Here is a 22,543-nt window from a genome sequence, read left to right as displayed (position 1 = left end):
GAGGCAAAGATGATTGGAAATTTTTGCGATCTTTAATTAAATTAAACGTAAATTACTCTAAAGACCAATATCACTCATCTTTAAGTATACACCTTTTGTATTTCTAAATCATAAAAATTGATAGTATCATGAAAATTCCTACACGATTTTGTTCTCTTCATATAATAGTGAATAAATTAGTAATAAAATTAAACTTATTCCCAATCACATCCTTTGAGGAATAGAATGGGTATTTATTTTATGAGTATTTTATATTTTTATTGATCTTTCAAGAATCTATACCTAAATTAGTTGTCACAAAAAAAAAAATAAGTGAAGCTTTTTGCCTAACATCTGGACTATATTTTAAACTTTAATTTCTCAAGGAAGATTCGTGGTTTTTCATCTTTGTGTTTAAGAACCCAAAACCAATTAATTAACTATTTGATGATGATTTTTTTTAATAAAAAAACGTGAATGTGGGAGGTTTAGTCTCAGGGTGAAAGAAAGTTTATAGAAAATGAAAGTGGGGCCATCATAAAATAATTAAATAAAATCAGCAAAAAGATACTTTTACTACTTTTTAATTTTTGAGTGAACGACGTTTAATATCCGTATTAATATTCAACTAATTCAAATTTGTGTATTGCAAAATTCAATTTTAGGTGTCACGTTTCTAACAAAAAAAATTCTATATCAAAAGCTTAAAAATCAAAATTCTCTAATTAAAGGTAGAAGAATTTTAACTATCCCACCGTAACATAATAAATACTATTATTAAAGATCATGAAATTAAACTAAAAGCTTATGTTGTTGTAGAGATTATAAAGAAAGAAAAACTAATTAAAGTCTCAAGTTGAGGTAGCGTGAAAACAACTCAGAATTGTTTAATTATGATTATATGGTTTCAATAATTCTTTTCCCTACTTACACAAAAATCTACAGTCCATTTTAGCTTGATCATCTTGAACTAATATATGTAGTATATTTCATTGAATTATGTGATTATCTCATTTTTAAATTTTAACTTTTTAAAGGTGTATTTTTATTTATTTAATTATATTTTTATTAAATTTTTTCACGTGCGTGCTAACGCTTATGAATAACTTTTTATTTTATAATTGGTGGGGACGAGTCTTAAAGTTAATAAACACCTCCGCCAGCTTTGATACTCCTTTTTGGATCTTCTCCGGTGTTTAATATCTGCATGAAATCTCAACTAATTTAGATTCGTTGTCACAAAAAAACTTATTAAAGGAACACCAAGTGCACCCTATTATGATTTTTATCATACCTTGAATATGAAATTTCTCATTATTCTATCCATTCTACTAGAGCCTTTCTGGCAGCTTTGATAACCTTATGTGTCTTCAACATATATCTTTTGCTCTTAAGATATTTCAATTAACAGTGAGTATTGTTTAACTGCTATTGGTAACTTTGAGTGGCCAACTCTTTTAGTGGTGATCTTTCAGCCAATAATGCTATTTTTTTCATTGGAAAAAATTATACAAAAAGAAAAAAAATATCCAAAAAAGAAGAAGAAAAAAAGTTAAGCATTACTCAATAATGGTAGGCAATTGAGTATTTTATTAAGACATTACAACTTGGCATTCCTTCTTTGCTGCCCCCCCCCCCCAACCCCCACCTCACATATTCCCATCCGATGTTCAGTGTCCGATATCTGTATTGAAATTCAACTATTTTGAATTCGTGCCGCGTAGGGCTGGGGAAGGAAGGATTTTTCCATACCTAGAGCTCATGTCCGAAACTTCTGATTAAGGGAGGAGCAGCTTCATCTATTACACCACTTACGTTGATGGTCACAACTTTTAACAATAGTATATATAACTTTGTCATATATATATATATATATATATATATATATATATATATATATATATATATATATATATATATATATATATATATATATATATATTCATTATTGTTTTATAATGTTATTGCTAATCTGATGCAGAAACTTTACACAAGAGCCTGAAAATTGAAGAAACAAGATAATCAATTTATAATTAGGCCTAGGATATACTAGTATATGTATTGTATATTGTTTTCCATATCATGATGTATAGTGTGTATGCATCACTTTTACTATATCATGCAACACGCATAATATGCTTTTGACTAGGGTTTGCTAAATAGTTATTGCTTTCTCGATATTTTTCGTATTTCATAGGTCCAACATTTCCTTGGTCCCTGCGCATAAAGTAAGTTTAATGTACGAGAATATAATTGATATTTGAGTCATTAACATAAGCAAAATAATAACCACTACTAATTAATATACTTTTTATTAATTTTTATATAATATGTTCAAAATATATTAGGATGTAACATTATCAACATATTATGTTATATGCAAAGGTAAATCCAGAATATGAAGTTATCATGATCAGTTTAAAACTAAGTTGATCCTATAATTATAACTGAGTTCACAATCATGTTATCATGATCAGTTTAAAACTAAGTTGATACTATAATATAACTGAGTTCACAATTATGTTATCATGATCAGTTTAAAACTAAGTTGATACTATAATTATAACTGAGTTCACAATCATGTAATATAATAAGATTTTGAACAAAAGCTATCGAATTCACATTAACCCGTATCAAAACGTCAAGATCTTCAGTGATAATATATACTCTTATATTTTTTAATACTACACATAATCTTAATAGTGCCAAGTAGGTATACAAGGATTTTAGTATCACTATAGCTAGTCTAATTATAAAATTCAGAGCAAATTTTATTCTGATTGGGGTGGGAATATCCTTATCTTAACTTTTTGGAACATGGAAATAAAAAACAATATTTGATATGTGTTTTCATTAGTTAATTGTCTTTCTAAAAGTTTGGATAATTGGGTGTTTAACTCTAAATTCTAATAGTTAATTAGGATAAATGTTTAAATGACTTTCTCGAAGAGGAAGAGCCACCTCTCTCTATCACAAAGGAAAAAAGAAAATGTTCAAAATTTGATTGTATGGTCAATAAATCAATCATGGAGTAGTCTTCTCAAACCCCATATCAAAGCTAAAAAGAACTTGTCATTATCAACTTATTAAAAGAGTTAAAACGCGTTTGCTTTAAAAATCTTTAAAAATATTTATGGTAGAAAAAATTAATTGAGAAATGAATTTCGGACATAACTTAGCTCTTAAAATTAAGTCATGAGTTAAAGATAGATGAAAAATTAGGGATGATTACTTAAATCCCATAGTGAAAAAGTCCAATTACAATTTATCTTAATTTTTTTGATAATTATCCGAATTTCCTTTTTTTTAAGATTTCTGATACATACGAATGACACTGATACATCGCGATTTGATACATAAGTCCTTTTCATGATACATCGCTAGTTGATACAAACCAAACATTGTAATATCAATAAAACTTATGAATCAGCTTATAACACCTAATATATCATGAACACAACAAAAATAGCAATAAAACATAAGTTTTACAGATACATTGTGTGTTTGATTTGTATCAACTAGCGATATATCATGAAAAATGACTTATGTATCAAATCGCGATGTATCAGTGTCATTCGTATGTATCAGAAGATGGACTTTTGAAATTTTTACAACTGATAAGGAATAATTGAAAATATAAAAATATAACGTGTGTAATTTGGTAATTTTTTCAAAAAATTATACATAAGGAGAAAAAACTGATTTTCTCGCACCTTGTTAGTTAGAGCGAGGAAGGCATAACATGGGGCACGTACATCTGGATAAAACCAATGAATTTGACTCTAATATCATAAATTATGTTTTCACCTCATTTAAAAATTTAAATTATAAAAGAAAAAATAATTTTAAATAAGATGATCAGACACTCAACATGGTACTAAGGCAAAGATTTTGGGTTTGATCAATTTCATCATGACCTGATTTTTTAAATGATATGATCTCACACTTCGACATGTATTTAGTTGAATAATAATTTCTGCACTATAAGAGTTAATTCCTGATCATCTAAGTATTGAGAAAATTCTACTTTCGTTATTATTGAATTTTTTTCCTATAAAATTATTGAACTATAATTTTATGTTTTAGAAAGATATATTATTCATAACGAATCTCTTTCTCTTACTATTTTTTTAGTTCATATGTTATGTCATATTAATTTCTTATTTTTTATATCATAACTAATTTTATTTTTTTATTCATCTATTTCGCTAAAAATATCTTTCCGTTTACTTTTTTTTCTTTTTGCTTTGGATATTTTATTTTAACTTTTTTTTTTTTGGAGGGGGGCTGATAATGAATGGAAAAGAGTCGGTGCCCATGCAAAAATAATGGGTTGATGAAAAGTTGGCGATGAGGTATTCACAATAATTTGAATGCTTTGCCTTTTTAGATTTAGAGGGAAATGACAAAAGAATTAAAAGGAGAAGAAGATGAAGGAAAAAAGGAAAATGATTTTAGATTGATGTGTTTAATATTTTTTTAAAAAATAAATCTAAATTTTACTATATTTTTAAATTTATAGGTTTAAAATATAATATTTATCGAATTTTATGCACATATACATATATCCCGTGCTAATAATATTAACTTACGTTAAATTCAATGATGCATCTAAAATTTTAATTAAGGAGGTTATCTTGGCGTCACTCTTCATGGCGTGGCAATGCCTACTTGCAACATTTGCAAAAGTCCTTCATGTACGTATAATAAGATTCTAAAGTTATCCTTTTCAAAGAATTATTGTTTTCAGATTTTGACAGGTGAAAATTATTTAGCCACCTGATTAAAAATGTTAAGAACTTTTTAAAAATATATATATGAATATATTCAGAATCTATTATTTATTAAAATCTTGTCTTACAGTCTAAAATATTAGGCTAGATTAAACCCGTAGCACTAAGGCCTCGAACAAATCAATAGTTTGGGTTTAATTGTCACCAAAGGCGAACCTGAAATTTTAACCTTATAAATTTTGAATTTAATAATAATGATTTTAAATATTAATAACTAAATATTTGTATATATTTAACAAATTTTGTAATATAAATATATTATTAAAATAAAAATTATTGAGTTCTACCGAGCTCGTACTGTCGCGCCCGTCTTTCTCATGCTCCGTGACAACGGCGGTATCCTTAATGGAGGGGCCAATATTTGCGTCACTAGTCATGGCGTGTCATTATATATGCCTACTTGCAATTGCAAATTTAAAGACTTTCTTGTACAAGATTCTAAACGTATCCTTTTCCAAGGAATCAATGTGTTTAAGACTAATTATTTTCCTATTAGTCCAAGGAAAGGGGACATATAATCTCAATTCTCACCGGCCATAATTAGTGAGGGAGTTAAAATTTTATTTAGAAATTTCAAAATATAAATAAATAAATATTCAATATATACTATATATATATATATATAAAAAAAAACTAAAGTAATAATAGTATAATCGTAGTCAATGAGGGAGTCAGAATTTCATTTAGTGATTTCAAAATATGAATAAATAAATATTCAACATTTACTATATATATATATATACAATAACAACAACTACCCAGTGAAATATATATATATATATAAAAATTAAAATAATCATAGTATAATTTTTGACCGACTACGTTCGAAGCTGATTTGGCTAAACAAATAAATTGATGATCAGTAGCTAATTCAACAGCAGTAATTTGATTTTATTGGCAGATGAATCCCTAGCCCCAAGCTGACTCTACCTCTGAGTTCGCATACAAACTACATCAGCAGAAGAATAAGCAAACGTTGCCCATTTTAAACCAATCGAATGGTCAGAAAAGAATCGATTCCCCCCCTCCCCCCCCTCCCCGCCCCCCCCCCCCCCCACAATTATCACAACACAAACACGTTATAATCAAGAAATGACAAAATAAATGACAATTGTACGTACCTATTATGGTCTATTTTAATTAACTAGCTAGTGATTTGCAATAATAGGGAACTACTAGCTAGCTACATTGACATCCTAGTACACTAATTTTAGGGTTAGAATACTTAGCTCGTCATAAGACCTTAAATCAAAGCATAATACATAAATATATTTTTTAATTTGACTTTATCTAGAATTTATGGCCTTCAATTTTGGTGTACATAAATAAACACTTAAATTTATATAAAATTGAATAAGTAGACACACGTGTCCTACGTGGCACAATACATATTGTAGGACGTCACATCAGACACAAAATTGTTATGTAATATGACATGTAGGACGAATGTGTCAATTTGATCAAGTTTTGAATAGTTAAAATGTCTACTTAGCACTAGTAAAGTTATAGGTCATAATTGTCAGTCAGAGCCAAGTTAAGAGTCATGTTTATATATTATGCCTCAAATCAACATATAATTTCTTTATTTTTATTTTTATTTTTTTGGCTTTCCTTTTATTATTCTCTATATCTCAAAAAGAGCTTTTAACTTCTCAAATAGTAATAGCATGACATACAAAAAATGAGGTTTTGGGAGTTTTAGAGTCTGTTTGGATTAGCTGATTAAAAATATCTGATAAATATTAAGTGTTGAAAAATGCATTTAGGTGCTAATTTTATGAATAAATAGTTATGTATTTGAATAGAAGTATTAAAATTGATAATTAGTACTTTTCTATTAAAATGAATAAAGTATCGGATTTTTTTTTGTGATTTGGTTTGATTTATTGGGTTTTTGTGAACACTGAACACCCCTACTTTTGGTGTTTTGTCTATACAAGCCAAAATATTAATAAACTAGTTTGACCAATTAATTATAAGCTTACACAAACACCACTTTAATTTATTTTTTTGGTTTTAATAACAATTACTTTATTTTATGGAAACACAGCTAGCCAAGTTGGCTAAGTTTTCTTCATTTTCTGCCAAATAAATGAGTAGAAAAAGGGTTTGGTCCATGGGAAAATGATAGAAAGAAGCTGAGAGTCTGTATTTTGCTTCCTTTTCTTTTTCTTTTTCTATTTATAGAAAAGAGTTCAATATTTTTTATAAAGCTTTTACACTTTTAAGTAATCTTCTTAGAAACATGGCTTCTTTTGTTTTGGTGCTTTTACGCTGTTGTTCAATCAAGTTGATGATAATTTCCAAAATAAGATTTTAAAAAAAAAGTGATGGTTATATTATATATATTGAGTACACTATGATACAACAAGTCTACAACATTTAATTGCAAAAAAAAAAGTGTAAATCAAACATCTTGTTAGTCTAAAATGATTAATTTGGAGTGAAATTAAATTGACTAGAAATAAAAAGGGAAAGTGAAAAATAAATCTATATTGGATAAATTTGACTTTCAAAAAATTAAAGAGAAGTTTTGTATTAATTAAATATCTTATAGGTAAGGCAAACAAAAATGTAGAGGAGACAAGCAGTCAACATGTTGAAACCGTGCTGCAATAGCTAGCTGAACTATTGAGAGTGTGAGTTTTTTTATCTAAAATATATATCACTTAATAGTTAGCAAAATACACCTAGACTAATTTCTGATGATGTGTGTACAGTCTTTCTTTTCTTTTGTTTGAAAAATTTTGCCACGTGAAAAAATAATTTCACCGTGGTAAATCTAAGTAAATTAATATTAGGTTAAAAGTTAAAATAATCACGATCACCGTATAAATTAATTTATTCCAATTGTGATCCACTTTTTTAATAGTGGTCTCGTCTCTGCCGTGACATCGACATCTCTGACTTGAAAGGGAAGAGTTTTGGATTTTAAAGAAATCAATTAAAAATAAATTAAAAATTAATGTGTTAGCAAATACAACTGTTATATATGCCAGATGGACGAAGATTTTATGAACAAATGCGCCTAGAAGAATTTTTAGACAACATTTAGTCTAGCCAACATCTAGGTGTATTTCGCTAACTATTGGGTGATAGTTCAAGTAGAAAACTCACGCTCTCAAAGTTCAGGTATGAAACTCAATAACATAGGATAATTAGGTGTGTTTTTGATGCTTAACAACAACAACATACCCAGTGAAATCCTACAAGTGAGGTTTGGGGAGGGTAGGATGTATGCAGACCTTACCACTACCTCATGGAGATAGAGAGGTTGTTTCCGAAAGACCCTCGGCTCAAAAGTCACAATCCCAAGTAAAAGAGAAAAATAATATATATAGCATAATGACACAAAAAAATAAAAAGCGATGCAAATTTTACAAGACAAGAAAAATAATGATAGCAAAGTAATGTGATAAAGTGATAATCAAAGGTAATAACAACACAACTATAAAGGCACGCCTAGACCTACGACCACCCTAAACCGGCACACGTTCAGACACCATTCTATCCTTACTAGCCTTCTACCCTAATCTACGACCTCCACTCATTTTTATCTAAGGTCATGTTTTCCGTGATATGGAGTAGCGCCATATCTTGTCAATCACCTCTCTCCAATACTTTTTCGGTCTACCCCTACCCCTCCGCATAACCCCAAAATCCAACCGCTCACACCTCCTAATTGAGGCGTCGACATCCTCCTCTGCACATGTCCAAACCATCTCAGTCTCGTTTCTCTCATCTTGTCTACCACAGATGAAAAACTGTTGATGGAAAGTGTTAAAAGAAAACTCGGGTGTGACTCAACCTTAAAAGCTAACTCACTAGAGAGAATTGCCCAAGTCATATTAAAGAAGCCCCTCGCCCCCTCCTCTCTCCCTTCCATCACCGATGTGGAATTCTTCATTCATCACCTCCTCCACGCCAAATGCTATCTGGTCCTCAAAGGCATGCATGCCCGGATATGTCCAGTCTCTATAGGGCGTGGATAATTTATTTGGGGGATCAATATTAAAGGTCTAACTTTGAAACTATATTAAATAAAAGTTAAATTTAACTCCACTCACAAAACTAGTTCATGAGGAAAGTATTTAAGGAATTTTTGGACCACTTTCATCACCGATATGATATTCTTTATTCATCACTAAGTTTAGTAAAAAAAACATGATTAAATCTGACCAAATATCACCTGATTTATAGAGATTTTTTTTATGGAAGACATTGAAGTTGATTTCACATTGTGTCAAGTCCAACTTTTATTTCTTTTTTCATCAAATTGCCTTTGCTTTTTTCTCCTAATCGCTATCAAGCTTCGATCAATATGACTTTATTAGCTTACAAGTGGGATTATTCAAAGTTACTCCTTCACTAAAGTTTTTCTTTAAGAAAAATAAGTAAATTTTCTAATTATTTTAAAAATTATTAATATTTAGACAAATACTCTGAGAGGTATGGGGTAGGGGTAATGTGGGGGTGGTTGGGATGGAGATAAGTTGTGGAGCGAGGATGAGGGATGTTGGGGTAGGAATGACACAATCAATTTGAAACGTCAGTTCTTGAACTTGTTTTTTTTCTATTTTCACTAGAAAAGTCATTTCCCTCATCATTGTTAAGAAATTCATTTTGTTAGAAAAATATTTTGACCAATCAAACATAAAAAAAATTAAAAAATATTTTTGATAAATATTTTCCTCCATACCAAACACACCATTAGTTTCGACTTTTTAATTATTTGACAAATTATTTTCGAAATTAGCTTTGATACACTATTTAATAGTGTAAAAGACTTTGTACTATACGCTCATCTAGAAGATAATAATAGGTAATTGACCTCAGGACTAGTTATCTGAAAAATAAAATAACCAACCTATATGTTTTTATTTTCTTTTTTAAAATTTGTTAGTGCCAAAAGTTGTTATACCATTATTATTTTTATATATGTTGGAACACCTCATCTCCACCTTGTATAAACTGTCTTTCTAGTGGTTTGATTTTTGTAATATTAGATTATCAGTGACGGATTCATAATTTTCACTAATAGATTCTGAAAAATAAAAATATAGTGTTTGAGATTTGAACTTGAAACCTCAAAATAATTTTGAACCCCTCATCACTAAGTAAACGTCTAATCTAATACTGAGGAAGTTCAAAATCTGTATATATACATATATTATTTTAAAAATACTTGGAGTAACTGGTAAAGTTGCTGCCATGTGACCAGGAGGTCACGGGTTCAAGCCTTGGAAACAGCCTCTGGCAGAAATGCAAGGCAAGGCTGCGTACAATAGACCCTTGTGGTCGGGCCCTTCCCCGGACCCCGCGCATAGCGGGAGCTTTAGTGCACCGGGCTGCCCATACATATATTATTTTAAAAATACTCTTTATATATCGTATAATAATTTGGCATAGCCACTAGATCCGCCCCTGTTAGGTATGTGGGTAAATCATAACCAACTAAAGTACAATTTTATGAATATGAAATATACTACATAAAAAATGAAAAAGAAAATGAAATGAACATCTCAAAATATTCACTATGTATTAAAAATATAAAAATCAGCGACATACAAATATTATCGCTAAGAAGAAAAATATGTCGTTAATTTTATCTAACAATGAATCGTCGATTGATTATCAAAATATTTTGCCAGCTGAAAGCAATTTATTGATCAATTAGCGATAAAATTAGTAGCTAATTCTAGTGTGTGTGTTTTTGGAAGCAATTGTTATAGAAGCCTTCATTTGCAACATTTTTTGGGGCGCTTGACAATGAATTTTTTTTTATTAAGACCATTACTTTCCTCATAATGTGATATGAGCTCTAATATAGATATCAAGCACCAAATAAAAAACAAATAAAAACATTTTATGAGAGAAGTATGTGAATAAGTACAATATCATCTCTGAAAATAATTTAATATTTTATATCAAGTGGTTAACACAATTTAATTAGTCTGATAAATCAATTAAAAAATATATAATTTTTCATTATATCAGGCCTACCCACATGAGAAGAGTGTCAGTGACATCAAACAATTAATTAAACAAATTAAAGTGATAAAACAATACAATTCAACTATATTATATATATATATATATATATATATATATATATGAAAATTTTAATCTATAAATGAAGAATTGATCTATTGCTATAGAAAACTAAGTACTCACACTTGCCCAAATAGAAAAATTGTTATATAAAAAAGTCATCAAGATCCTTATAATACTCATACATGTTTTGGATCATCCCCATTTTAATATATCCATCAATGTTCTTAAAAATTTCGTACAAGATAAGAACCCCTTTTCTCAATATACTATAGTATATATTATTTCTCGTTTTAATATATATGACATAATTTGATTCAAAATAAATTTTTAAGTGAAACAAGAGATCTTTGAAATTTGGTATATATAAAACATAGTATAATCGATGTGAACTATAATAACTTTTTATTAAGAATAACATGATAAGTTTATAATTACATGTTTACAAATATATAAATATGTAAGAAAAATAATCAAACAAAGTATTAATAAAATAATATCATATAAATTAAAACAGAAAAAATAAAAGAATTTAAAATATTGCTACCATTACATGTTTAAGAACAAGCACTGTTTAAAAGCCAAATGGTTACTTTTTCCCTTTAAAAAACTAGTTAAGATAAAAAGAAAAAGCATTAAGCCAAATGAGCCATGAGAAAGGGCCAATAAAATAACTGTTTGTTATTAGAGAGGAATTTACAATTTAAAATTTATGTTTTTAAAATGTTATTTAATTCAATGACCGAGTTATTATGTTCAGAATTTAATATTTATGTGTATCTACTATATTTCTTTAACTCATACGATTAAGCCAAAGTTATTGGTTCGACTCCGTGGCTTTAAAATTGTATACCCACCCCTACTTGTCATGTTATGTGATGGATCAAACAAGAGATCGAGAATTTGATAAAATTCAATAATGTTTCAAGATTGATTCAAGATATAAATAATTATTATACAAGTGTAAAAATAAGTATATATAAATTTAATATATATTAAATAATATTCTTTAAATTCAGAATTCAGGACGTATAAATTCTAACCCGTAAGGATGGTAGGTTAGTTAAAGTTTGTTACAAATAATTATGAATATGCCAAGTCCGTCTGTGTGTGCCTATGTATATTATATAAATATTTTTTGATAATGACATAAAGCCTTCAAAAAATTGACAACCATTTTCAAAAGGTGAATCAAATTATTTTAATACTTTGTGGTTTTTATTTTTTTCCTTTATAATACTTTAATCTTTGTTTATAAATTACTATAAACTTTCTTTTGTCAGTTTATTATTTTTCTCTGCCTTTATTCAGCTGCCCTCTAAATGCCACTTTTTTCCCTTCTTCCTTTGTATAATTCTGAAAAACTTTCATTAGCTTCAATTCCATAATTCAATTTTAATTTTTCTTGATTAACTCCAATTTGCAGAAGAGTTTCTTCATAGTGATGAACAGGTTAGCCTCTTAATCTAAGTTTTCTTTAGTATTAATGTTTTGCCTAAAAAGTTGAATTCTTGAATAATATATGAACACACACACAGCTGTAGGTGTATGTTTTTGTGTATTCAAGGGTGTAAGAGGTTCATCTGAGTTCTCTTCGCTAGAAAATTATACTGTATATACAAAATTTTAAAAAAAACTATGTATATATAGTACATGTTGAATTTCTTTGGTGTGGCTTATTCATATGTTTGCTTGTTTGTATTTTAAATTTCCTTAGTGAAAATTCTCGTTAGCCTTATATACTAGAGGTCTATTTATTTGTTTATTTGATTACATAAAATAATATGGATGAACTCTAGCCACCTTTAATTTTTGGTTTGATGAGAAACATAAAAGGCCTTTTCAAAATAGCAAACAATTTCTGAAACAGAGTGTTTAGTCAAGCTCAGGTTCTTCTAATATACTTTTTTTGTTTCCTAATGAGAGGTTTATGATTAGAAAATTAAAAACTTAATTAATCATTAAGTTATTCTTACCTTTGCATATGAATTATTGTGAAAACTAATCATTAGTAGAGTCGAAAAAAGGTTACTGTAAGAACCAATAATTGACATATGCAACAGTTACTTGGTAAGTTATTGTGTTCCTATTCTAGGTGTTCTTTAAAGAAGAATATTACCAAAAGTCTTATTTATTTCCTTAAATCTTTATCTAGTTTGATGGATTTCCTTATTGGAGTCTCTCTTCTTCTTTTTTTACGCGTTAGACGGAGGGGATTGATGGTCAAGGGCATGGAGTATAGACCATGATTCATTTCCTCAACCATCATTTGTGTTTATTGTGTTTCAGTAATCGCACTATTTTGTTGTTATTGTTCCTTTTCTGAATGCTCTGTACTGTTTTCCTTATTAGTTGCTATGTTTTCTTCACTATCGTTTTTTCCTTTTCATAACTACTTTGATTTGCTGCACTTGAGTTGAGGGTCCTTCAGAAACATTCTCTCTACCTCCACGAGGTAAGGGTAAGGTCTGGATATACTCTACCCTCCCAGACCCCACGTGTGGGATTTCACCGGGTATGTTGTTGTTGGTAGAAACTCAATTGCAGTCTATATCATGTCATCAAACTATAAGGCGTCTTGTTCAGAGATTTCTTTTCTAGAATTTGCTGCATCCTCCAAAAGTGCATCATGTATCTCATAATCCGAAAAAATACTTGTTTGTCATACGATCATTTCTTAGTTTCTTACAAATGATTTTTTAGCTGTAACTCTAGTACTCTATCTGCAGTAATCTAAAATTCGCATCTAAGTTATGCATTCTTTCTCTTTTATTCAGTCGATGAACATGAGTTCTACATCAACTCAATTTGCCCCCACAAGAAGGATGGGCATATTCGAACCGTTCCACCATATGAGTATGTGGGAAGACGTGTTTAGAGGTGATATTATGCCCAGCGCTGGTGCGTGTATGGTCACACCGACAAATGACAGGGCAGATGACAAGGTAAAGAACATACATCGATTTTCTGGCTAATAAAATCCAAGTTTCTACAGTTATTGAACTGATATTTTTGGTTATTGTAGTCGGGATATACTTCTAGCGACCAACTTATACCCTCTGGCTCTGAGGATAATCAAGCAGGAAAGAGTATTTCAGACAAGGTGAGCTTAACAGACCTTTAATTCCCTATTTATCTGTCGTTTCTGTATTTTTATGTTTTAGGTGAAAGTATTGAAACACTCGCGTTGATTATCAAGTGTCGCAAAATTTAACCAAAACAAATAGATAGACGAAATGTACCTCTTATGTTAAAGGCTAAGTATATTTTTATATTGAAAGCTAGGTACAACGGCGTCTAGCACAGAATCGTGAAGCTGCACGTAAAAGCCGTATGAGGAAAAAGGTATGGGAAAGTTGTAATATTTTTTTTTACGGTGTAGATATTTGATGAATTCCTACCTTGATTCCTTTTCCAACTCTTTTCTACAGGCTTATGTTCAGCAGCTTGAAAAAAGCAATTTAAAGCTAGCACAACTTGAAATGGAACTTGAGAGAGCTCGACAGCAGGTCAGTGAAATTCTCTCCTGCGCGTTTCTAACTTGTATACAGTATCATATTAACTCACATCATGTAATGAATTATTGCAGGGACTGTACATTTTAGGTTCAAATGGTAATATGGGGCTAAGTTCAACAATTAATCCAGGTTTGCATATACTGGATTTGTAGCTTAATAGCTCATTTTTCATTTTCTGTTCATGATTAATTTGAATTATCAACTGTTCTTTAGAATCTTAATGCTAACTCAGCTAGACCTGCTCAAATCTCGTGTGTAATATAACAGACTACTTCCACTTTTTCATCAGGTTATGTTACGCACTGTTGTCTAGCTAAAATCTTCACAATGTCTATTAGAAAATGGCAAATTGCATGCTAGTATAAGAAGAATGAAGAATGTGACCCTATTTACTTGAACGTCATGTGACTTTCTCGAAAACAGCTTGTGTGTATCGTGAATTTTGTTCCTAAATGGTGCTGCCTATGCAGGAATAGCTGCATTTGAAATGGAGTATAGCCTCTGGGTTGAAGAGCAACAAAAAAAGAACGTAGAGTTGAGGAACATTTTGCAATCCCATGTAAGCGAAATGGAGCTCCAGTTGCTGGTAGAAACCGTCTTAAACCACTACTACAATCTCTTCCGAATGAAAGCTGATGCTGCAAAAGCTGATGTGTTTTACTTGATGTCTGGGATGTGGAGAACTTCGGTGGAGCGATTTTTCCTCTGGATTGGAGGATTCAAGCCATCTGAACTCATAAATGTATGTAGTCCTTGGTGCATTTTCACTGCTCTGTAACTTAGTAATATTCGTTTATTATAGCTCCCATAGTGTAGCTCATACATAAATATCCTGTAGTCATCCACCTATATACATAAATGTCTCGGGGTCGTCATATTGCCAATTGTATGTTAAAAGAGGCTCCCAAATTTCCTCTAGTGTTTTCTTGTGACAACAAATTCAACTCCTGCCGCGACGATTTTCACATATTTATCCTTGCTGCATGATTGAGACTCTCATCTAATGATGTTTAGATCTAGTTGCATCTCTAACATTCATGTAGATAGAATACTGAAATCTATCTTGAATAAAACTCAAGCATATTCGAAACCTTTTAATGGAAGTGAGTCAAGTCACCGTCCATTAGTCCCACTCATATTCTTTTCATCTCTTGTGCTTTATGCACTTGTTTCAAATGAATAATCCTTTATCCAACTCTTGGATTTTTGTACTCTATGGGTAGAAAGTGTTAGTGTCTCATTTACACATTCACGATGCAATTAACACTTGCACAATAAGCACTGTCCATTAGTATTCAAATCCACTTGTGTTATTACTTTTAAGTATGAGATTTCTCATTGTACGTCAATTTTATAGATCGTGATGCCACAGCTTGAGCCATTGTCAGATCAGCAGATCGTGAAAATCTGTAATCTACGACACTGTTGTCAGCAAGCTGAGGATGCTCTCACTCAGGGAATGGATAAACTTCAGCAGACTCTGGCACAGAACATCCTAACTATGACCACTGGAATGGGAAGTTACAGTTCTCAGATGGTTTCCAGTATGGAGAAGTTAGAAGCACTTGAGAGTTTCGTTAACCAGGTAACACTTTCTATTACTCCCTCCGTTTCAATTTGTTTTTCTAGTTTTGACTTGGCACAGAGTTTAAGAAAGTAAAAAAAGACTTTTGAATCTTGTGGTCTTAAACTAAAAATATGTAGAATATACCAAAATGTCCTTCAATCGTGTTGTCTTAAACATGTCATGTGGAAAGTTAGAATTAAATAGTTGCCAGAAACGGAAAGAGGCATTCTTTCCATTCTTAATAAGTGATTGTTTTGGCATATGTTGATACTTATCAAATGATAAATCTTTGATGTTGCTCATATTTTCTTTAACAGGCAGATCACCTTAGACAGCAAACTCTACAACAAATGTCACTTGTCTTGACTACACGCCAATCAGCCAGGGGGCTGCTCGCTTTTGGGGAGTATCTTCAACGTCTTCGTGCTTTAAGTTCTCTTTGGGCTGCTCGTCCTCGTGAACCTACCTAGCCTCTTATGAACAAACAGATGAAGATGACTTAGTTTCCTCGGCTGTAGCTGTTAACTACGCCTGAACGAGCTGTATAAGGAAAATGTAATCAAAGTCTTGTCTGGACTGATATAGTTTTCAGGTGGTGCACTGGCAAGTTTCAAGAATTTAATGTGCATAGGGAAGGGGGATGTGTATAATTCTAGAATAAGGTGATAAGAACTTGATGAGAGTAGAGAAACTTAACTATGAAACTCAGAGAATTCTGAAAAATGTGATTTTTACATATGGTGAAAACTGAAAAATGTATTATGGAGAGAGTTTTCTCCCACTTATTTTAGTTTGAAAAGAGTAGGTTTGACCACATCTCAGTGCTCATAAAGGCACTAGGAGATGCTGGTCAATACTCTCTCCTATTTGAATCTTATTTTACAAGTAATAAAACATCCTGATATCTTTATCATTATTACCAAGGTTAAGTCTGCTAATTTATATGTTGCTCTGATTCATATCGAATTCTTCTAAATACAAAAGTATTCGACACGCATCCGTCGACATTTTTGAAGAGTCTAAGAGATGTCACACAAGATATTTTCTGGTGCACAAATTCAACAGGAAAATCATGAAAAACGATCGAACTATATAAAACTATTGTCCTTTTCTTAATTTTTCATTTTCTTTCTCTCAAAAATAGACAAATAAATTAGCACTAGGGTATAGCCTAGTGATTAATGAAGTGGTTGAGAATCATGAGGTTTCAGATTCAAATCTCAGTCATCTCTTTTAATCTTGGTGGACAAAGTTATTTGGTATATGTTATCAGTGGAAGGTGATAAATATCATGTGGAATTAATGGAGGTGTGTAAATCGATTGAAACACCATGGTTACAAATAGAAAATAGCCAAATAAATTGACACATCACATAGATCTTGTTTTTAATGTAAAGGTCGAGGGTAAAACAGTCATTAGTTAAAAAATGTCCTCCAACTATAACGAAATAAACCGTCCACATAATTAGAAGGGAATTTTTGAGGAACAAAAAAAAATAAAAAAAAAATTAGATTCACAAAAGATTCATTTCTCTATCACTTCATCAAATCTTCTTTTCCAATTAATTTCTACTCCATTAATGGCATAAAAATTCGAAATACTCTTTGCAGAAAAATTGCTGTGAAAATCGAAAATTATGAGCAATTTGAGATCGATTTGTAGACCTCAAGCTGTGTATTTTTCAATCACTCGTTGTTGTTTCAGAGACTTGTTGGGGAAATCCGCAGTTAGGGTTTCAACCCGAAGCTCTAATTCAGTCCCTCGATGGACGAAACCATCGGTGCTGCAATCATGGTACCATATTTCGAGAAGAATTGAAACGTGGGATCATCGATTGAATCAGCAGAGGAAAATGGTGACTACTTCTGCTTATAATTGGAACGATTCCAAGTCTCCCTATGAAACTCTCGGTATGTTTTTGGTTTGAGTTTTCTGTTTTTCAGGATTTTTATTCATTGTACTAGTACTGAACTACTCCTCCATTTCAATTTATTTGTCTGGTTTTAACTTAAACACAAATTTTAAAAAATAAAGAAGAGTTTTGAAGGTTGTAGTCTTAAACTAAAAATATGTAGATTGTATAAAATGTTCTTTGGAAAGTTGAAATTAAGGAGTTGCCGGAAAAAAAAAACTTTTTTAAACGGATTAAAAAAGAAAGTAATACGTGCAAATTGAAATGGAGGAGTAACACTTATTATACACAATTACATGTAGTTAGATTTTAAATGATTTTATTTTTGTAAGAAGAAATTTTAGACTATTTCTGTATAAAATATTTACTCTTGGTTTGCTTGGATTTAATTTATATACAGTGACAGTGAAAAATCTTTTTTTGGCAGAAATTGGTGATAGCAAGCAATTTACCATATATTCTAGGTTACCAAATCTATGTTTAGAATGACACTTGTTACTCTTCTTAGTTTTTTACTTAATATAATATTGACCTGACATGTGTTTACATGGAGTTGCATGGTCAGTGAGGATTCATATAGTCATCCCCAATTTGTTTGGGACAGAGGCGTATTTGTTGTCAAAGAATAAAAGTTGAACTCAATTTCACTGGGAACTATGATGAGAAAAATATCTTATAGAAAATGTGAAGGAAGAACGGAAGTGAAATAAGGATATGGTGAATTTTCAAATAGATGCAGAAATAATAGTTTCTGATCAAAGATGTATTTGAATTGAATATTGGTTAGGAACATTTGTGTTGTGTTAAATACTTGAGTTTTAGCAAAATATAGAGGATCTAGGAGTTGCAAAACTGCGTTAAAAAACAAATTATTAGCTCTGCTAGCTCAAGTTAACATATCAGAAAAACCAGGACGGTGGAAAAATAAATTCTAAGGATACATCTTTGCAAGAAATTGTCGATTTCTGTAGCAAATCCTTCTAAGCAACAGGGTGCATTTTCATAGTTCAAGAGTTCTATGTGTATGAGTTTTCAAATTTTAGTCTTTCCGTTTCTTGCCTTTTCTATAATTCTTTTTTTTTGTTGTTGGTGTTTATCCGATCTGGCTTCATAAAGGACATCTTCATCTTGGGATATATGTGTAAAAGTGTCATATGCTTATACAGACAATCTCATTGCAACTTATCAAACTTTTATGAAGTGTCTATACACTACCGACTTGGTAGTTTCTGGTTTTGGTAATAAGACACACTGAAACTACGTTTTGAGCCCCTTCATATTAGCGGACTATAAATCACAGTGGAGTCCTTACCTCACACTTTGTACATTTGAGTGCTTTTGCATTATTTGCAAAAACTGATGCAATGCTTCTGTGTACAGAACTCGAAAGGGATGCAGACGAAGAACAAATAAAGGTGGCATATAGACGTTTGGCGAAGTTTTACCATCCAGATGGTTTGTGCTTAATCTTATAGTTGTCATTTTAGTGCATGCCTCACATATGCATTTTCTCTTTGTATACTTTTTTTTGGGGGGGGGAAATCAGCATCAGTATGTTTGTGTACTTGTATTTGACCTGATGCTAGTTTTGACCTGAGCCAAGGGTCTTTTGGAAACAGCCTCTCCACCTCCTTGAGGTAGTAGGAAGGTCTGCGTACACTCTACCCTCCCTAGACCCCACTTAGCGGGATTTCACTGGGTATATTGTTGTTTTGTTTGTATGCGTGTACGCAAAAAAAAAATTGTTTGGTACGCTACTCTTTGGTATCCAATTCATTGCCACGGATTAGAAAAAAGAAGACTCTCTTTGTTTCTGTTCACTCCCTTGTATAGAAGAAGAAAGACTTTATAAATACATATGCTTGTATATGTGTGCGTAAATGTGACAAGTTGGTTCTGCACCCATATGTTTGGACACTTTGTACGCTCATCTTCAATTAGTAGAGCTTTCCTGTAATATTACACTTCCTTTTTCCCCGACTCCCAATCCAACACCTCCCCCCTCCCCAAACCAGGATCCACTCTCTGGCTTTTGCTATGACTTGAGTTATCTTCACTATTAGAATGCCTTTCTATGTTTTTTAAGAGCCTTGGATAGAATCTCTCTTTAGCTTTGGAACTGATTTATATGATGTGTTTTTGTTCTAGTGAATGACCTATACCTGTAGCACAAAAGCCAGATTTTGATAATCTAGAGTAGGCTTGTCAGAAAGCTAACTCATGAATTGATGTTAAGAAAATATTTTTTCTGTTTCACGGGATCATTTCCATCAATATTTAATTTGATCTATTGAGGTGTTCCATTTCTCACAAGTGGGAAATGGAAATATCATAGATAAGATTTTAGTTGTGCACAGAGTTGATGGCAGTTGCTCGTAAGAAACATTTAATAATCATACAAAAAACAAAATCCTAGCTCAACCTGTTTGGTCAAACTACTACAGTTGTGTGAACGTCCATTTTCACTATCATGAAATCTTAATGAACAAAATTTCAGTAAGTTAGGCCTTGTTTCCTCGTTAGGCTGTTGAAAATTCGAAATTTAAGAAAGCAATGATCTTATCAAGAATATTTATATGTTATTGGACCCCAAATTTTAAATGGTTGGCAATTCGAGAATATAAGCTTCAATGGAGGGACAAGTTATGCTGGTATATATTTTATTTTCCTTCTGAATTGAGGGTGGGTGGAGTGATCTCCTTGTTCTGTGTAAAAATGTAGAAAAAAATAAATAATGGTTACCATCTCTTGTTGGTTCAGAGAATCAATTTCCTAGAGCCCTTGTATGGGCTGTTCTCTTCTACCTGGAACTAACTTACTTCTCTTTCATCCTCTTAAGTTTATAATGGCAGAGGGACTCTTGAGGAAGGAGAAACTGCTGAAGGTCGATTCATTAAGATTCAAGCTGCTTACGAGCTGCTTATAGATGAAGACGAACGGAGAAAATATGATAAAGACAATCGAGTAAACCCCATGAAGGTGAAAATTTACAATAATGTTGATAGTTGTTGATTTATTATCTTTCATGAATTACAAAAAAAAATTGCTTATTATCCAAGTAGTATCAGATATTAATCTAAAAGTGGGATAGAATCTAAATGACTCTGTTCTACATATAGCCTCTTGTTGATGTGTGTAAGCGGATTTTGCTAGGCCAAATGAACATGATTTAATGAACTCCTTTCAGTATATCTCATAGTGCCTCTTAAAATATCTGAGTGATTGTTTTAAGGTGCAAACTACCAAATTTTGCGCATGGAAAGGGAAATGTATATGAAAATAAGAAATTACATATTCCTTTTGCTTTTTGTGGATGTTGTACATATTCAATGGACAAGATTTCAGGAATCGGGTTTTTTTTTGGTTGATAAGTCTTCAGTGTAGACAGAATTTGCCAATACTAAGATTAGTGATTTTGCAAATTCTAGTATTCATGACACCATAATTAGTCCCAAAACGTTTACTTGTCAGATGTCTAGATTAGTTTATATCTTTTACTGTCAATGAAGCGTTTCCTTAATGTGGTGCTATTTGTTCTCTAGCTTCTGGGGCCTGCAGTATCTTCATTTTCTCATACTGACATTATGCTATCCTGTTATTCGTCAGGCATCCGAAGCATGGATGGAGTGGCTTATGAAAAAGCGAAAAGCATTTGACCAACGGGGTGATATGGCCATTGCTGCATGGGCTGAACAGCAGCAGCTAGAATTAAATCTGAAGGCCCGCCGCCTTGCTCGTTCAAAGGTATAGAACTGCTATTAGTACACTTTTTGTATCTCTGAGTGCTAGCGGGCTAATCATGCATTCTGTATTGTCCTTGTTAACTTATGCAATGCATTTTATCTTTGGTAATGCACCGATGAATATCACTTCAAGATGCAATGCACATATTAAGATGTGCTTTGATATCCTTTAATCTCTCGGTAATATAACGTGGCTCTGAAAATCCCACGTAGAAAAATACTATAACATATATTGGGATGGTGTTAATCAATTCATCACTCTCCAGTTTTTTTCTTCTTAGTTCCTCTCTTCTCGCTGTAGTCATGGATGTTCGTCATTTGGTTAACTAGCATTAGCCATATACCCAGCAGGTCACTCAATCTGCATTATACCATACATGTGATGCAATTTTCATTGCTCATTCCTTGTGTCCTTTCCTTCATTCCACTCCTAGAGACTATAAATATGATGCAGATTTCTTCCCTAGTGTCATCTAAAATTTTATCTGACAAAATGGACTTTCAGATGGATCCTGAAGAAGAAAGGAGAATTATTGCTAAAGAGAGAAAGGCTTCTGTGGAGAATTTTAACAATACGTTAAAGCGGCATACACTTGTCTTAAGGAAAAGAGATATAATGCGGCGAAAAGCAGAGGAAGAAAAGAAAAGGGTCATTAGCAGGCTTCTTGCTGCTGAAGGTCTGGAGCTTGCGGAGGAGGACGATAAGAATCTATAGGGGAGATGCAACGTGCATTGGTTCGCCTCCATTCACCTGGTGAAGAATACAGTATTTTGGAAAGCTGCTTCAGGTTAAAACAATGTCTTGTGCAATAGAGGAAGAAGAAATAGTTGTATATATGATATCTCCCTTATGTCAGCTTTACAAATGGAAAAATAGTATCTTTTTAAATTATTTAGATGAATATCAACCATAGGTTGACTTTGTACTATACTGCAGTGTCGACTCATTTTCTCTGTGTATATTGATGCTTTCATAGAT

At 31.7% G+C, this 22,543-nt stretch overlaps 2 protein-coding genes across 4 annotated transcripts; both read left to right on the top strand.

The window, feature by feature from the left end:
• The first annotated feature begins 12,109 nt into the window (after positions 1-12,109).
• Positions 12,110-16,824, top strand: LOC129880120 (transcription factor TGA7-like). 3 transcript variants are annotated; one of them, XM_055954018.1, is made up of 9 exons: positions 12,110-12,275; positions 13,601-13,768; positions 13,849-13,926; positions 14,109-14,168; positions 14,255-14,332; positions 14,413-14,470; positions 14,812-15,083; positions 15,699-15,926; positions 16,226-16,824. In XM_055954018.1, exons 2-9 carry the CDS (start codon positions 13,604-13,606, stop codon positions 16,376-16,378), a joined length of 1,092 nt encoding a protein of 363 aa, XP_055809993.1. In that variant the 5' UTR covers positions 12,110-12,275; positions 13,601-13,603; the 3' UTR covers positions 16,379-16,824. The 3 variants fall into 3 exon arrangements, with proteins under 3 accessions (XP_055809993.1, XP_055809999.1, XP_055809985.1); XM_055954024.1 differs by lacking the exon at positions 12,110-12,275 and adding an exon at positions 12,573-13,338; XM_055954010.1 differs by lacking the exon at positions 12,110-12,275 and having other exon boundaries at positions 13,562-13,768.
• A 592-nt stretch (positions 16,825-17,416) lies between these two features.
• Positions 17,417-22,540, top strand: LOC129880113 (uncharacterized J domain-containing protein C4H3.01). Its single transcript, XM_055953997.1, has 5 exons — positions 17,417-17,819; positions 19,202-19,276; positions 20,661-20,800; positions 21,428-21,565; positions 22,070-22,540. The coding sequence occupies exons 1-5, from the start codon at positions 17,546-17,548 to the stop codon at positions 22,277-22,279; spliced, it is 837 nt and encodes a 278-aa protein (XP_055809972.1). The 5' UTR covers positions 17,417-17,545; the 3' UTR covers positions 22,280-22,540.
• The last annotated feature ends 3 nt before the right edge of the window (positions 22,541-22,543 follow it).

Source organism: Solanum dulcamara, chromosome 1, assembly GCF_947179165.1.
Source record: "Solanum dulcamara chromosome 1, daSolDulc1.2, whole genome shotgun sequence".
NCBI lineage: Eukaryota > Viridiplantae > Streptophyta > Magnoliopsida > Solanales > Solanaceae > Solanum > Solanum dulcamara.
This window is presented reverse-complemented; position numbering and strand designations above follow the sequence as displayed.

What these genes read in the sequence shown, in the direction of transcription:
- LOC129880120 (XM_055954010.1), top strand. Translation starts at nt 13,577, where the DNA reads ATGCATTCTTTCTCTTTTATTCAGTCGATGAACATGAGTTCTACATCA. An exon ending in TTGAGAGAGCTCGACAGCAG is followed by an intron (nt 14,333 to 14,412) that starts GTCAGTGAAATT and finishes GAATTATTGCAG; the next exon opens with GGACTGTACATTTTAGGTTC. An exon ending in AGCCATCTGAACTCATAAAT is followed by an intron (nt 15,084 to 15,698) that starts GTATGTAGTCCT and finishes TCAATTTTATAG; the next exon opens with ATCGTGATGCCACAGCTTGA.
- LOC129880113 (XM_055953997.1), top strand. Translation starts at nt 17,546, where the DNA reads ATGAGCAATTTGAGATCGATTTGTAGACCTCAAGCTGTGTATTTTTCA. An exon ending in GTCTCCCTATGAAACTCTCG is followed by an intron (nt 17,820 to 19,201) that starts GTATGTTTTTGG and finishes TTCTGTGTACAG; the next exon opens with AACTCGAAAGGGATGCAGAC. An exon ending in GAAGTTTTACCATCCAGATG is followed by an intron (nt 19,277 to 20,660) that starts GTTTGTGCTTAA and finishes CATCCTCTTAAG; the next exon opens with TTTATAATGGCAGAGGGACT.